The following is an 18,278-nucleotide window of genomic DNA, read 5'->3' on the forward strand; positions in this document are numbered from 1 at the left end:
AAAAATAAAATTATTTTCGAGATGGAAAAAGAAAAATGAGAAATACTAGTTGAGTATATAACTTAATGCCGTTCTATAATGAAATAAATGAGAAGAATAAGAATTTCTTTTTTATTAATAATAATCAAAACTCTAATATCTATTTATAAAAGAAAAAATAATAGGTAATAATAACTTTATAAATATATTTCAATGCAGGTAATAGAGGTATATTCTATAACAAATTCCTAAAAGATTATCTATTTATATTATAAAATGAATTTAGATTACAATTTATAATATTCCATTAATGACAACCACAACTCGTTTATATATTGACAATAGAGAATAAGAGAGAATTGAAACTTAAATATACATACACATGTATATGTAAAAATAACATGTAATAAGTTTGTGCATATATTTAAAATATCAATCATAAAAAGTAACATTAGATTTTGTGATAAATTCATCAAAAGGATTACTTTACTTTTATAATATGAATTTAAATAAAAATCTATAAATAGCTAGGTTAAAAAAATAAATTTTATATAATATAAAAAGGTATTACATAGATGGAAGATTGAAAATGTCCAGGGTAAAATAGACATTGTGTAGGATAAAAGGGGGAGAATGTCTATTGTTCATAGTTGAGGGGGTATTTTGATTTTTAAAGCAAAGTTGGGGGGTGAAGATGATTTTCACCCATATAAAAATTTATTATAATTAAATTTTGAAAATAGCTCGACAGTGTAACAATTATGGCATTATTAAAGTTAAACTAGTTCTTTAAATTACATTTAAACGACATATGTTAATTCATTAATCATTATCAAACAATGATGTTTTTTTTTTTTTAAACACTGATAGTAAAAAATGACAGAAATCAACATTTCATTATTTTGTTAGTAAATAACCCGTTGTAACTTATAGTAGGATTTTTTGATAATGTGTGGCTAAACACTATTAGAGACAATTTTTTTGGTTTAGTGATGAAATTTCTCGCTCACTAATTCTTTTTAATTTCTAGTGTGAATTTCTCATATGTACTTTAAATTAATTTATCTTATGAATGTGACACCTATTAGGTCTTGCAAATTTATCTTGATAAGGTATCGTACAGCTTTAAGCACTATTATTATAAAGAAAGAAAACTTCTTCAACTTAATTAATTATATTCTGTTGGAGGACAGGGTCGTAGAAATAAGATGACTGAAATTCATTCTTGAGTTCACTTGCAAGTTGCAACTTGTTAGAAGTTAAATGTAAAATTTGAATTTGGCTAACGTCAATGACTTGTAAAGTATTACTCCATATAGGATTAACGGGAAATTTTTAATTTCAAAAATGATTTATAACCACTACAACTTCACCTATGAAATTAGTACTAAAATAGAATTAGGGGAAGAATCAATGAGGCAAGTGTTGTAAAAAAAAAAAAAAAACTCATAATGAGAGAAACGTAAGAAAAATTATAAACTCAAGATGTTAGAAAATTTAAAATTAATAGGTGCAGGAGTTGCTACAATTACTTTGATGAATTTTTAATTAATTAAAAACCTCTCAGTGCCCTTTCGTTCGGTCTCCTGTGTATTTTCTTCATAGTTACATATAAGCATTTCAAATACATAATATATCATTATAGAAGAAGAAATAGGAAGGGATACTGCCATAGGAGCTTGTAATTCTTCACGAAGATGAGATTAACCTGAATAAAAAGAAAACTTCTTATCGAGTGACAAATTACAGGAGAAAGCCTCATATTCTGTCACGCCCCGAACCATGGCCTGGGCGTAACACGGCACTCGGGCCTTGCTTGCATGTGTCCGAGCAAACCTCATGGATTGCTTGTCAACATGAGGATCAAAACAATATAATCTATATGATGCAATTTTAAATGAATCATGAAAATGTAATTTGCGGAATAAAGTCTTGAATTTATCTCATAGCATAAAATATCATGAAAACATAATAGTCTGCAAACATGAAAGCATAATTGACTCTGTGAGCTAACATCTATCTATGAAACCTCTAAAACATGTCTAAATACTAACTACCAGGACATGGCCCTGAACTACCATAAACTGAATACTAATGCAGACTCTATGTTGAACCCCGAGAGGAGTGGGGCTCACCAATCGGCTGATACTGAAGTGATCCTACTGCGCAGACGTATGCTTCTGAAAACCGGTATCTGCACCGTGAAGTGCAGGCCCCGGGCAAAAGGGACGTTAGTACATCGTGAATAGTACTAGTATGTAAAACCTGCTGAAATGAAGAACATGACACAACATAGGTATAGGACATGAACTGAAACTGAATGTAACTTGAACATGAGCATGAAACGTGAGTAAAGTTTGAAAACAGTAAATCAATGGAAATACATGTATGTAAAACTGTTTGTAACGTGGGGAACGCTATAGTATAACCGACAACATGATCTGGTACTTGCGTCCTACCAAGAGAACACTCACACCTTGCCAGGGATATGAGATTTACGTGATAATAAGCATGTAAGGATCCAAACTGCATAATGAAGGTGTTGCCTCCTTGCTGACAACCCTTATCCTACGGTGGCAACGTAGTTTCAGGCTATCTGAGCCTTCTCGGTTAACTAAGCAATTCCCAAAAACATGAACATGATATAGTTGGCTATGAAGCCCATGATTTTCGTGAAATAACTTGTAATCATGATTTCACGAAATAACTTATAACATGGTTTCATGAAATATCTTGTAAACATGGTTTCATGAAATGACTTGTAAACATGGTTTCATGAGATAACTTGTCATAGTCTTGCAAAACATGTTCTTGATTCATGAGTAATAACAGTAGTTCATATATATATATATATATATATAATTGACTTGAAAACATGTTTGTAACTTGCTACATAAAATCATAAAGTTTCATATAAACATAATGAGAACACATGAGGAAGAATTCATGATTCATGGATTAAGCTAGGGTTCCTAATAACCGTAATGGAAGATTAGGAATACAATAACAAATACAGATACAAAATTCATGTACATAAATACATAAATACGGGCTACCAATATGTTGGGTTTAATGCCCTAGGGTTTGAACTTCATGGATATCAAGAATACGAAGCATGGGGAAGAATGTAGAGATTCCCACATGTGGATGGAAGTTCTACATACCTTAATTACTCCAAAACTTGAATTAGAGACTTGAGTTTTGAAGAAGATTTCCTAAATCATGATTCTTGAACCTTGAGATGGGTTTTCTTGAAAATCCTAGATTAGGAACAATAATTTCTTGCTTAGATTATTAGGATATATGTTAGAATTGAGTTGGAATAATTAGAGTGGGCTTACCTTGGTGTTCTTGATGATGGAGGAGGGTAGGAGGTCGTTCTAGGGCTTGAAGGAATGAAAAATAATGATTCGAACTGTAATGGACGAATATATACTGTTCTGGAAAAATAAAATTTTCGGCCCAATTAAATACTGGCCGTATTTTGAAATACGGTCCGTATTTTGAAATACGGACTGCATTGCGTCTCTTCAGTAAAATGGTCATAACTCTTTGCACAGATGTCTGTTTGACCCCCATAATATACCGTTGGAAAGGTATTTCAAAGCTCTACAACTTTCATCAAGGAAGTGTTCCCAAATTCTAAATACGTTTTGAAATACGGGCCATATTTTTAAATACGATCCGTATTTAATCATATGACATCCAACTGCCAAATTCCAGAATGCTCAGAAATCCTTGGTACCAGTTTACGTTTTGAAAAATGGGCCGTATTTTGAAATACGGTCCGTATTTAACCATTTGACATCTAAATGCCAAATTCCAGAATGCTCAGAAATCCTTGGTACCAGTTTACAACTTGAATTACGGCCCGTAAACTGAAATACGGTCACTGTTCATGGGCGTAAACCCCCATCTTACAACTGAACAGGGAAATTCCTATTGCCACATTCTTTATCTAATTTTCTAAGTCTGGGATCATGATCAAAACTTTCGTTAAAGGTAAGAGGTGTTACACTTTCACTGCTTACAAGGCCTAGTATCAAGTCATTTATACCACCAAATAATTTGATGAAATATTGAAGTCGCATATTTTATCTTAGTGAAATAAGATATAATTGTGCTCTTTAAACAACAATAACTATAAGAATAATAAAATCTGCATAAGTTGTATCTCATAAATTTAAGTGACTTTGGTGATAGGTTATTTTCGTGCATGGCTTAAGACAAATTATTTAACCCACTTAGTCCATGAGTAAGTCATTACCAAATAAGTAACTTGTAAATTTAATTTTAGTGTAGTATAGGTAAAAAAATTAAAATTATTATTTAAGCTTCTATTATTTATTAGTGTTACTTCTTATGTTCAACAATATTCTTTGTATCATCATTACACTGACATACTCAAAGTGCGCCGCACACACTACTAAAACCCTTTGACAACCGCAAACAAACAAGTAATCGTACACCTTAAAGTCATATTTCTTGATCTTAATTTCTTAAAATATTGATTATAGCACCACTTTAATATTATTTAAACATTGCTATATCCTTAAAAGCAGGATTCTTTTGATTTTCAATTATGTTTTTTCAACTTCATCTTACTATTTTAATCCATTTAAAATTACAAAGTAGAACTTTAGGTTATAAATACTGCCGTTCTCTCGTGCTTGGTGCTTGACAAAAGCGCTACAAACCAATTATCATCTAGAAGCTAGCCAAAAGATAGAATGCAATCCCCTAAATAAAAACAAAGAAAGCCAACCCTCACTAACTTTATGAAACAAAAGCCTATTAATTATTTGAACACAGTCCCCTATAGCTAGCTACTTTGATCCTTAATTTTGTCTTTTCCTAAAGCAAATGATCCCCTACTAAATGCCTTATTATTATAGTGACACAAACCAAATTTATTTGAACTTTGTCAATTTCAACCATTTCACAAAGTTCAAAACCTCATGAACATTTCATACAATTTAAGGATGAATTTGAACCGTTTTTTCCTTGTAAAAAAGGCTCACTTATTGAAAATTCTGTCTTTAGCAATAAGGCAAATATTTTTTTTAAAAAAACTTAATGTGCTAATTGGCGTGGAGCGGAGCTGGAGCGCCTACTAGCTGATTTTATTAAAGCAAGAAGGCAAATGTAGGTAATTTTTTAATGGGAATTTGTATATTTGACCACAATTATTGGCATTTGTAAATTTCAATTGTTTTGCAAAGTTTAATTAAGGGCAAATTTTTAATATTTTACCTTGATCAAAAGGTTTTTTTTTTTTTTTTTGAAGGAGAAGGAAAGAGAAAAACGAAGAAAGGCCCCTCATATTTTGGCAATAAACGTTTAGGCAAAATCAAACATTGTCTAGTTCAATGTCGAAATTCTCGGACCAACAAAAATATGATTTCCGGTTCACTATTTTTATGCTAAGAAGTTATGTCTCTCTCATTCATGTGATGAGAACACTAAAAATGAAAATTAGCAAATTAAATTTCATATAGCATTACAATCTCAACTTTTGAGCTTTCGAAAAAGTGCTTATTTTTTATTTTTGCAAAAAGAAGAAAAAAAGTCGAATTTTTCTTCTTAGAAGATTTCCAAACGAGATTTTCAAATCTTTTAAAAATTCAAGAACTCCAAGAACTAGTCTCTTTAAGTTTTTGAAACTTTGAACAATGGAAACTTGGAAAGTTTTAAAATAATTATATCACTCTTGAATTCTGTAGCAACTTAATGGTCCCAAGTTAAATATACAAATGGAACGTGTTGTTCACATGCAGAATTAACGTACAGATTAAAGAATACATGCAACATTAATTAAAATTATATGCTCTACGGAAAAGAAGACACAGAGAAAAAGTAAAGCTCAAGGCAAATTATTACTCAGTACGTGCATTTCCCTATGTTTTAAAAATCCCAACATAGTATTAAGCATATGGAGGGAACAAAGTGGAGCATGCCACCTTAGGTGTTAGCTAGTATCATGAATCAAAAAAATTTAAAAATATTCATATTCATACTAAAAGGTGATTAAAGTGGTGGGTTTTCTTAATTAGCTAATTACACCTTTTAATTAAGTGGCGATAGATAGAGACCACACTATTAAAGCAAGCCTATGTGAATGAAGCACATTACCTAAGGAGTAGGAAGAAGTAATGAGATTCTCTTCCAAGTGGGGACATGTATTCTTTTTTGTTATTATCATCCGATTTATGCAACCCAGTGACTTAATTAATTCATATTTACGCTATACAGCATCCTAAAGTAAAAAATAATAATTTTAGATTTGAATTCAACACCTTAAGTTAAACGCGTAGGGAGCGCATCTTACCCACATCCATGGGTGATAAGTGAGGACATGTATTTTTTGTTTTATTAGGGCATGTTTGGCTGTGGATAGATTTCACTTTCTTCCGAAAATTATTTTATTTTGAAAAATTGTTTAGGCATAGAATAGTTACAATTTTCAGAAATTAAATTTGAAGTTGAATTCCAAATTTTCTGAAATTGAAATATCATAGAAGTTGCTTTCACGATTTTCACTTTAAACGACTCGCGAAATTTAAAAACGGCAATTTCTACGTACAAACGTTCACTTAATCTTTTGCATTTTTTCTTTAGTAGTAGGTGATATACTACGAAGACACAAATGTAGTAGTTTAGTTGTCACCAATCAAAGTGTGTAAACAACATACTCTACGCGTACCTATCCTTTTAAAAAATCAATTCCGTTCAATTTAATCGAGTTGGGTCCCACACCACATGGCCCCCACCATATAGATTACTAGATGGGGACCATCTCTAAAACCTCAACAAGTATGCCTCGATTGATATAGGAGTCTGAGAAATAAGCAAATTGTAAAATGGGGAATCTCTTTATTTTTTAGGTAAACCACCAACCATGTTAGAGCCTGTTTGGATGGGCTTATGCCTATGTTTGCAGCTTATAAGGTAAAAAAATAAGTTGGATAGTCTAACTTATTTTTGTTGGCTTATAAGCTGTTTTCAACTTATAAGCTGCTTTAGATAAGCTAAGTTAAATGGACCCAATTATTTTTGTGAGCTTATTTTAAGCACAAAATGACTTTAAGCTGGCCAGCCAAACACTCAAAAAAGCTGAAAACAGCTTATAAGCAACTTATAAGCCAATCCAAACGGGCTCTTATTGTCGTGCTAATACGTTTCAACACTAAAAGGGTAATATTCCTTGTCATCCCCACAATTGAAATGTCTGTATATCATCCTAGTTAGTACCATGTAAATTTTATATTTTTTTCTAAAATCCATCTAAGTAGACTGAAAAGAAAGATTTTGGAAAGGGTAGCTATTTTGAAGCTTAAAAGACAGAAATAACAAATCGCTTATCTCGAAATCCCTAACAATAATTAAGCTTAGTAGTTTAACTTGTTCTATATTGTGTGGCGTTGTTGGATACTTCTGATTAATAGAACACGAAGAGAAGGAAAAAAAATGTTTATATTGAAAATCTATTTGAACCGATGATTCACGTTGTTTAGGGGGAATTGGAGGACCACCAGTTACACTATCACGAACGTGTATATTCTTGTACTAACACCACTAGGTAATAAAAGGATACGATGGACTATTGTGATGTGCGCACGATGTAAGTTGTTACAACTATTGGTACTTCTTTCTGAGAAACATATAACTTTTGAATTAACAAAATAATATGATAGTTACATACATATGTTCTACTAGCATGAGTTAAAAAGTGTACATATAAATACCATGTTGACGAAATGCAGAGTTAAAACTAGCTAGAGATTGACAAAAAATTCTGGTGAGCCCTACACATTGTTCCGTGAATGCTGCTCTCGTGTTCTTTTATAAGTTTTATTGATGTTAGTTTTTTGTATTAGCTACTCTAAAGTATCCCATGAACTTCACAAGTCTCAGTTGTCTACTTATTATTTAAGTACAACAAAAGTTGTGTACTTAAGATTTCCTCTAAAGTTTAGCTATTGAATTGCTCGATGATGTCTTTATGTTAATTATGCTATGTAGGTTCCTTGCTTGGGTGAGTTCACTAGGTTATTTTTGTTTTGTGGATGATGCTTAATATCAGTTTACGCAGTCTAGGGACAAAAAAAAAAAAAAGTGTAAATGACACATGTAGGCACGTGTATACACTTCGAATAAGAATAGAAGAGTGATAAGTAGCTCGTAAAGCTAATGCCTGTAAATAATTTTTGTGTCAATTTAGAGAGCAACTTATATATCTTCCCTTCTCGTAACCAGAATTTCTTTTATGATCCAGCAATATATGCCTTCCATTTTGATTTTCATGCATTGAAAGCTGTAAAATCAGTCAAAAGTGGAATCCATGAAATACTTTAGCTTGCCACCTTTATTTACCATTACAGTAAGCTTTTCACCATCATCATAGATTAGCTTGAATCCTTTCTTATAAACAGTAAAAACACAACACCGTGTGAGATTTCAAAGCACTGCCTACCAACTTTTACCCAAACTCACACGCTTCCCTCGTCCCCCAACCACCCAACCATTGTACAATACCCCCACGTGAACCCCCCCCCCCCCCCCCAAACCAAATTGTACAATGCCCAATTCTTCACATTTTTATCATGTGTTTTCTTGAATCTTGATGCACAACTTCAATGAAAAAAAGATCCTAATGGTAACCCAATTATTGTTTTTTTTGGTTCTTGTTTTGACGAGTGCAACGTAACAAAGAGCTAAATCTCAATGAGTGTGACGGCAAAATCACTTTCTTATTAACAATACTTCTCGCATCATCGTGGTAGCAAGGTCACTTAGATAGATACTGATACTCTTCCCATATTTAAGTTTTCTGTAAAGGATTCTGCCCGTTGCTCCATCGATAAAAACCAGATAAATTTTACAGTCTTACCCCTCTATACAAAATTAGGTATCTTTCCAATTCCAGTCCTCTGGACAGTACCAATGAAGTGTAGGAGCTTGTTCATCTGCGAACAAAGTACTGCAAGATTCTTCACCACTGAAAAAATTATGCTCCTCCATCTTCACAAAATATGATGGATTATAAGTAACCTTGTGGCCATCACCAAGAATTGATTTTTGATTTGGATCCAAGAATTGGAAGCAATTCAATGAAGAATTAGAATCTGGTGATGATGATCTTCCATTGGAATTATTAATCAAGAAAGCTCCATTTGGACTGTTATCTTCATTCAAGATTGCACTTGAATCACTATCTGATGATCCATCTTTGAAATCAGTAAAAATGGAGGCATTTATAGTTCCATTTTCACCATTAAAGCAACTCTTAAAGTTGAGCTCTGTATTAGAAGTGTTGTTTGGGTTGTTGCTCTGTTCAATATCTTTGTCATCAGTTTCAGAATCTGTAGCCTCTTCTTTCACAGCAACTTTGGTTTCATTGTTTCCTCCATGTGGCTTTGATTTCAGGTCATTAATCTGGAATGTCAAAAAGATAAAAGAATAAGCATAATGTAACAAATATAGTAATTAAGTGAAAGAAGTGTTTATTATTTAGCAGCTTACATTGTTAATCAAAGTGGTCACACATTTCAATATGTTATAACTAAAATTAGGGGCTCGAGTGGTTCATCTGAATCCTTTCGCTCGAAAATTACACAATATGTACAAAGTTAAAACTATTTTTTATGTATATATACAGATGTTGAATCTCTTTGACTTTTTTCTTACTGAAAATTGTGATTTTACCACTAACTAGAACATATATAAAAAATTAATCGAGTTAAATAAATCAACTATAGTTAGTTTTCCTTGTTTTCCTTTGAAGAATGAACCTAAACAACCGGCCATGCACCCAATCACTTAGGCTATAAATAGCTGGCGGATGTATACCATATGTATAATTCATGTATATATGTGTATAGCTGGGGATAATCAGTGTATAATATTATGTATACCGGCTATTCGTGTCTACTCAATTTACACACAAGACCAAACAAGTTCTATGAATAAAACTTTGAACTTCATTGCTATGATCTTAAAAAATGTACCTCTTTCAAGAGAGCTTCATTGTCATGTTGGAGAGACTCATAGTTTTGTTTGAGAGAATCAAAATTGGCTTTGAGAACATTGTAATCTCTCTCCAATTGCTTAGTCTTCCACCTTGCACGGCGGTTTTGGAACCAAATCGCCACTTGTCGCGGTTGCAACCCGAGTTCTTGAGCCAATTTCACTTTCCTCTCAGGTTCAAGTTTGTTATCAACTTCAAAATTCTTCTCTAATGCCTTCACTTGGTCCACCCTTAACCGTCGTTTTTTCTCCGATCCGACACCGGATTCTTCCACACAGGTGGCTTCATCGTCTAAGCCTTCTAACATGGAGTACTGAAAGTCCCTTGAATAAACTTGGCTGTTCCAATTGTTTTGGTCATCTAAAACAAGCACACACAAAAAAATGAGAAAGACATAAAAGTTACTACAACTACTACTATGTTTTACATATTGAAACTTGACTATAGTAATAGGTAATTCTTCAAATTGAAAGTATAGTGAGACCCTGGGATAATCAGTTAAATTTGATAGCATAAAATTATTTATACTATCAGTAGTAGAACATTATAGGTATATGTCTATAGTAATTTCGATTCAATAACATCAAAGTTCAACTTAAAAACGTGCTATAATCAGTTAAAATGCTTTGATTATGTCAAACTATATGCACCAGGGCGCAGCTAGAGTTTAGAAAGCAGAACCTAGTAATTTTGATTGAGCTTCTATATTTGTCTTAAAAAATTAATTTACTACACAAGAATTATTAATTTAAAACTTAATAACTCAGGACTTAAATTACGAACTCATATAATTTAAATCTTTGCTTCGCCTCAGACTAAGTGCATATATAAGTTAAATCTATAGTTAACGTAGTGAAGTGCAAAACTAACTAGAAAAGGTACAAGTAATAAAAAAAAAAAAAAAAAACTGTTCTAGATCCAAGAAACCACATCTATATTCTCCATATTGTTTTTTTAAACGTTCATGTTGCAAAGGGATTAGAAATTGGACGTGTTATCAACAAAACAACAGAATTTAATGAAAACATAGTAAATAGTAAACTTCTAGATAATTTAATTTAACCAAGTAATTAAGCACCTGTAGTATTTTGACACATGGACATCAATGGTGCACCCAAAGAATCTTTGCTACGAACTCTCTTCATGATGATTGCAGTTTCTTGAAAGTTCAATATTTTATTTTTTTGGATCAACCAGTAAGAAAATTGTAAGAAAGTGAGTGAGAAGAGAGCTGAAAAAAGTGGCTAATTATTTTTATTTTTTACTTATAAGAAGACATGACAAGAAATACTTATTGAACCAACAAAACCAACCAACAAGGCAGAGATTTGGGTGAATTTAGAGAAAAAACTCTCCTTCTGTCTATTGGATACAACTCCATATTTCTCATTTTTAATTAACTCCTCAACTTCTGCACCCATAGCCAAAAAAAAAAACAAAAAAACCAACAAGCCTAATAATAAAATAGAATCAAGAACAGCAAGTTAAGGGGCTAAATTAATTTTGTGATGCCAATAAAAGTGTAGAAGAAAACTGTGTACATATTTAGAAAGAGAAAAATTAAGGGAAGAAGAAAATGGAGAGAGGAAAATAGAAATTGAGTTCACAACACAGGTGGCTTAGCTTATTTTCTGTCACTTTAAATAAAACCAAATCTGGGGTCAGATGTAGGGTTAGAATCTGACTGGGGTTAGGTACACTTGCATATTTTTTTGGGCAAATGAAATGAACTTTAAATTCAGTGCAAATGCAACCTGATTTGCAATAAACTTGACTTTTTCCTTGGGAGAGATTTTACATTTTAAGGGCACGTTTGGTTGTCGGGATTATTCTCGTTGTTTCTTGTCCTTCAATTTTATTACTATCTTTTGTCTCTCGTGCTTCGATTATCTCATTATTTTGCGGATGTTATTGTTCCTTTTTACTGAATGTTATGTAATATTTTTATTATTATTTGTTATGTCCTCTTTATTTCTATATTTTTCTTTTCACCTGCTTTGATATACATTACTTGATTCAAAAGTCTTTCGGGAACAATATCTCTACCTCCACAAGGTAGTACTGAGATCTGCATACACTTTACCTTCGTCAGACCCCACTTGTAAGATTTCACTGAGTATGTTTTTGTTATTGTTTGGTTTTCGGGAATATGAAAATAATTCTGGTAAAAATTGGTATAATTATGTTATCTTTTTTATTTGTATTTTTATTTTTAATATAACTATTACCGATATAACGATCGCTGAATTGTGATTATTAACATATGTATTCTTAATTCATATCCTATATTGCATATAAACAACGCACAAATTTTTGGGTGCAATGGAAATGCTTGATGTTTGGGAACAAGGTTAGGCCAAAAGCTTGCTTTACTATGTGGTTGATAATGCAGAAAAGATTACTAACAGCAGATCAAATGGGGAATTGATGCATCACCTACATGTATTCTGTGTAAGCAAGCTCCGGAATCACATGAACATTTGTTTGTTCAGTGTCCAGTATCCAAAGCAACGTGGACTAGAGTTCTGAGATGCAGTGGCGAACATGCATCAAACCGACACCCCTTCGCCGAAAAATTACACAGTGTAAATACGTAAAAATAATTTTTTTATGTATATATATTATGTGCTGAACCCCCTTAATTTCGTTTTACTTTTTTATATTTTGACACCCCTTTGTAAAAATCCTAGTTCCACCACTGCTGAGATGAGGTCATATACAAGACTGCAATGCCTCTTCCTGGGATGATTTTGTGCAGTGAGGTGTTAGATTTGATAAAGGTAAAGCGCAGCCTGGTCAGTTCTTCAAGTTAGTTTTTGTTGAATGCTCCTATGCAAATATGGATTGAGAGAAACCAGAGGTTGTTTGAGGCTAAGAGCAAGACTGTGGACTGTTTTGCAAAGGATGTGGCTTTCCTTTGTATTGTTCGAGCTCCTACAGGGGGGCAACAGCTAATTGATATCTTGAAAATTTAATGATTGCTTTATCCTATACTTTGTAATGTTGGTCTAAGTGATTTTGATAGACCTTAGCTAGCTGAGTTGGCTTAGCTCAATCTGATATGTTTACACTGGTGATTAATAAAGCTGTTTGTTACAACAACAACCAATAGGAAAAAAAAAAAAAAAAAACAGCACAAATTTCTTTCCACATAACTTATGTGAGTGTTAGCAATGTGAAATAGTACCAACCAAATGTTTTACTATTAAGTTAGTATACGGCAATTATTTTTTCTTGTACACCCAAACGGGCCAACTATTGTGATTACTTGTGCGACATTTTATTATGTGCTCATTTTTTTGTTATGTATGGAGGTAAATCAAACGGCCCTTATATTTTATGTTCTTGATTTAGTAAAAGAGTTTTTTTTTAAAAAAAAAGGGGGGGGGGGGGGGGGGGGGTAGAATAGAGAACATAAATAACAAATTCCTGATTCACACTCTAAAAATAAAGGCAGATGCAAATCACCTTCTAGTTCAAACGCCCTTTTTAGGAGTCCGGAGCCTAAAGAGTATAAAAATACACGGTATAAACCAAAAGGGGTAGCCAAAACCAAATTTTTTTTCCACTGTCAGATCTGATCACAGGAAAAAAAAAAGGTATAACGTGGACTGATCCACGTTATACAAAATTATTTGTATAACCTTTCATTAATTTCTCCCCCAGCGTTTTACAAATACTTTGTAAGACGTTGCCTCTATTTAAATCATATTCGGCTGTGTTTTTAATAAAAAAAAATTATTGATTTTTTTAATTTTTAATGCATATAGTTAATTTCAGTGATTAACTCAAATAAATATTTTAACACATGCAATAATTAAATATGTGTTATATATGCGAACAGAAATAAAAAATAAAATATAAGTTAAATAAACGTCACACATTAACTGAGTAGTAAATGTTAAATTACATACTAACTATTAAACGGCACAAGACATGTTATATATTCTTGGAAGATTACATAAGGAAACAACAATAGTACAACTTAAGAAAAAACATAAAAACCAACAAGCAACAACAACTACTGATTTCTGTCGGGGCAACGATTCTTGTTATAACCTGTTTGCTTGCACGTACTACACTTTCTAGCCATGCGAGCAAGAGCTATATCCATTTCATTCCTCCTTCTAGTTGTAGTCCGCGCTCCTGAAGTTCGCTCGTATTCAATGTTTGCAATTAAACTGAAGGGACAAGGTGGCCAATATGCCTCATCACCCAACGGTGAAAATTTTCCACTGTACATTTGCTTGTAAAACCTGCAACTGTAGTACTTGCTAACATAGGTCTTTGGTTGAATTCCGCGGATATCACAAAATTTAATTGCATGTGAACATGGCATATGGTAGTTTCTCCACTTCCCACACGAACACTTTTTCCCTTCGGCAGAGACTTTATGGATATTTCCGCCCTTACCTTCGTGTGCAAATGTCAGAATCTCAAAGACCCCTTCAGTTGCATTGTATTGCTCCATGTCAGTATGCTTTAGGGACCTCTCCCAGTATTCATGAAACTTCTTTTCAACAGCGCGCGGCCAAAACTTTTTATCCGCAATCAACAAATCAGCAAGGGTGCTTCTCTCAACAAACCGATCAACAAGATTTTTAAACGTATAACGGACCATGGCAGTAACAGGCAATCCACGAGCTTTCTTCAATAAACCGTTGTAAGACTCGGAGACATTCGTTGTCATAGCCCCCCACCTATGACCGTTGTCCTTATGCAATGTCCATTTCTCCTCCGGAAGAGCTTTTAACCACAGATGCGCTGGAGGTGACATTGTTTTGATTTGTTCCATCCTCATTTTATACTTCTTCTTCTGGTGCTCTGTAGCCGCCAACCACATTAGCTTCTCAAGGTCACTGCTAAGGAACTTTTTATTGAAGTTGCTTTTCAAATGCCGAACGCAAAACCTATGGTGTGTGGATGGTGGTTGTAACCAATCATGTGTTTGGACACATTGCAAGATGCCCTGATGACGGTCAGAAATAAGTCCAATTCCTTGTCTCTCACGAACAATATGTCTCCACAACAACACAAGGAACCACGTCCAGGACTCAAAGCTCTCACGTGCAACAATAGCATATGCAAGTGGAAAAATGTTATTGTTCGCATCAATTCCAACAGCAATTAGCAGTTTCATCTCATACTTACCGTACAGATGAGTACCGTCTATTGAGATGACAGGCCTGCAACTTTTGAATCCATCGATGCTTGGTTTATAAGCCCAGAACAGAAACTTGAAGATGTGTTCACCTTGCATTGTAGTTGATTGGTGCTCCCACTCAACAACGGTCCCCAGATTGAAATATTTTAAGGCGGCCATGTATCGGGGCAATGTCTTGAAAGAGGTTTCAAAATCACCAAATACCATTTCAATAGCTTTCTTACGCCCCTTTTGTGCTTTTCTATAACTAGGAGTAAACGTATGCAATCCTTTTATTTTTTGCTGAACTGACTTAATACTGATGTATGGATCGACCATAATATATGGTATCAACGTAGTATCAATTAGGTGACTGTTCAAATTGGAATGATCCTTTCTGTAATCATCCGTGAGACAACTGTGGTGGAGAACCGCTTTGTCTGCCTTCCACATACCACTTGAAATTTCTCTAAAACGGATCATCCACTCATATCCCAACATATGACGCTTGCAAATAACCCTCCAAAATTTATCTTTGGACTGATCACAAATTAATTCTTTCTTTTCTTTGAGACAATATTGTCTCACTGCGCCTTTCATTTCCTGCTTGTTCTGAAATAACATACCTAATTGCATAATACAAGGAAAAATATCAACCCCTTAAAAATGGGCCAACAAATAAAAAGAATATTTATTTCCACCATACTAACTTGATCTGATAAATTCAGGTTTTTTACCATCCCAAAGTGCAGATCGAACTGGACTGTCATCTCTCATGAAAGCAAAATCATCCGGGCCTTCTTCCGTGTTATCCAAAATGGAATCGCATTAGAATGGTAGCTAACGGTACCATCACTTCGAGTAGTAATGTCTTTATAAGAATGACCATCATCATCAGATGAGTGATCATCGTCTGTTTCTGTGTGATCTAATGGGATATCACTATCTGACTCATCGGAGTGATCATTAGTGATAACGTCCAAATACACTCCTCAAAGAGAAAGTGTACACGGTCGTATGCAATATATTTACCCAACTATGAGTCGGGGTCGATCCCACAGGGAACAATATGCTAGGCGATTAAGAAAGTAAGGAACTTTCACCAACTAAGCTAAAGCCAAACGATAGATAATATTTTGGGTTTTTGAGAAAATTATGACTAATGCGGAAATGTAAACTAACCTAGAAAGCGAATAAAATGATCAAATGGCCACAAGTTGGATACAAAGGAAATTACACTCAAGTAACGATCCAATGTATTTCACGATTTTACAACTAAGAGCGGGTTTATGTTAATAGATAATGATTTCTAAAATCTCATTGAAAGTCTTCCAACCAAATCAATGAATTTCACTCTAAGCTTTTCCAAGCCTTAGAGTGTGATATTAAGCACAATCAATTTAACCTCAAGTAACTATCCTCTTCCGAGCTCAAGTTATTAGATGAGTTTAATGACCCAAATTTTTGTTAACTAATCTTTCCCAACCTAGATTTCCTCTTCCAAGCTCAATCTAAGTAAATGGGTGAGTCCTAGGGTTAGCTACTCCCTTTGGAAACATTCAAGAATGAGATTAATTAAATCAACAAAGACCCACTTCAATAGCAATAAAAATCATTCAATACATAAGCAAAACAAGAGTTTCAATCCAAACTTTACTCAAGAATAGTTTCATAAACAAGATTCAAGTCTAGAAATGAAATACTACACACTAAAATATTCAATACAAAACAAGGAATTGAAGAAAGGTTTAAGAATTATCTCATTAAAGTGCTCCAATCTTCTCCTCCAATGGTATAGGTGAAAACCCTAGCCTCCAAAACTTGCAAAATGACCAAAGATGGAAAATGTTTTGCCCTAGCCTCTCTTTTGTAGCTCCCCCCAATTTTTCCAAGTCCAAAAAATGTCAAAATCTGCCCCCATATTTCTATTTTTGCAATTCTGCCCGTTTTTGCAAAACTGTCCAGTTTTGACAGTTTTGCAAAAATGTCCAGTTTGACCTCTTTTTGACTTTCTTTTCACTTGGTATCTTCCGATCACTCATTTCAGCTACTTGGCTTGTTTTGCTCTATTTTGTTCCATTTTGGTCCATTTTGATCCATTTTGCTCTTTTATGCTCTCCGGGCATCTTTTCCTACAAAACAACATAAAAACACAAAAAGTAACAACAAAAGTGCTTAAGGAGTCACAAAAGCTTAAGGAATTAGCGTCAAATATCGCGTAATTTCACGACTCATCAATTAGCTACATCATTATTGCTCACAATTTGTGTGAGCTGAGTTAATACGGGGTTTTCTTCAAAATCGTTACACCTACAAACATAGGAAAATTCAAGGGGTTCAAATCTTAGAAACAATTAGTTAGAAGTCTCCTAGTTTAAGCGAAAAAAACATCGTTATATTTACCTTTCTGTAAATGACTCCACTTGAGTAGGGCGATATCGAACTATACTCCCGCCACCTAATTCACTTGTATCTGGAGCACTACTTGGTCCAGGAATATCACAGCTCTGTATAGTCCAACAAAAGTTATGTGACTGGCTACCAACTCCTACTATTGTTTCTTGTTGAAGTGTACCTCTTTGAAGCCCAATATTCATAGCGGGAAGATACGTAGTACCCCGAATATCAAAATCATCGTCAGTGGGTGCTTCAACATTAGCAGAGCGCTCAACAGTTGCATACATGTCAAGTGTCGCTATACTGATATGATTGCTAAATATATCAGGACTTCGAAGAAATAACGATAAGGAGTCATCGTCCGAAATAAGAGTTTCCTCGTGAATAGGAAATCCCCTAGCCGTAATTGATGTTGGATATTGTCCAGTGATAACCATTGAAAGGTTAGGATCAGATATGGCCATTTTGCTTATGAAAACACGTTGTAGACGATCGTATTTGAGGGAAATTGGAAACCTTTGTACGGCTCCCGGACGACGGTTATATCTCACTGAACCTTCTTCGTACACAACTTCACCACCCCAATATAAATTAACTCTTACATAATTTTCCGCCATATTATTTTCAACAGAATACAAAAGTAAAAATTAATGGAGAATGCAAGAGAGAAGTTGAGAATTCGTGAAAATGAAGTCTACAAGAGAGAAGTGGAGAATTCAGGGAGATATGCAT

At 33.8% G+C, this 18,278-nt stretch overlaps 1 protein-coding gene across 1 annotated transcript; it reads right to left on the minus strand.

Annotated features, from left to right (window-relative positions):
* Nucleotides 1–8,312: 8,312 nt before the first annotated feature.
* On the minus strand, nucleotides 8,313–11,637 carry LOC132640539 (homeobox-leucine zipper protein ATHB-6-like). The gene is made up of 3 exons (XM_060357153.1): nucleotides 11,085–11,637; nucleotides 9,987–10,366; nucleotides 8,313–9,414 (listed from the first exon to the last, which is right to left on the minus strand). The coding sequence occupies exons 1-3, from the start codon at nucleotides 11,149–11,151 to the stop codon at nucleotides 8,884–8,886; spliced, it is 978 nt and encodes a 325-aa protein (XP_060213136.1). The 5' UTR covers nucleotides 11,152–11,637; the 3' UTR covers nucleotides 8,313–8,883.
* Nucleotides 11,638–18,278: the final 6,641 nt, after the last annotated feature.

Source organism: Lycium barbarum, chromosome 5 (assembly GCF_019175385.1).
Source record: "Lycium barbarum isolate Lr01 chromosome 5, ASM1917538v2, whole genome shotgun sequence".
NCBI lineage: Eukaryota > Viridiplantae > Streptophyta > Magnoliopsida > Solanales > Solanaceae > Lycium > Lycium barbarum.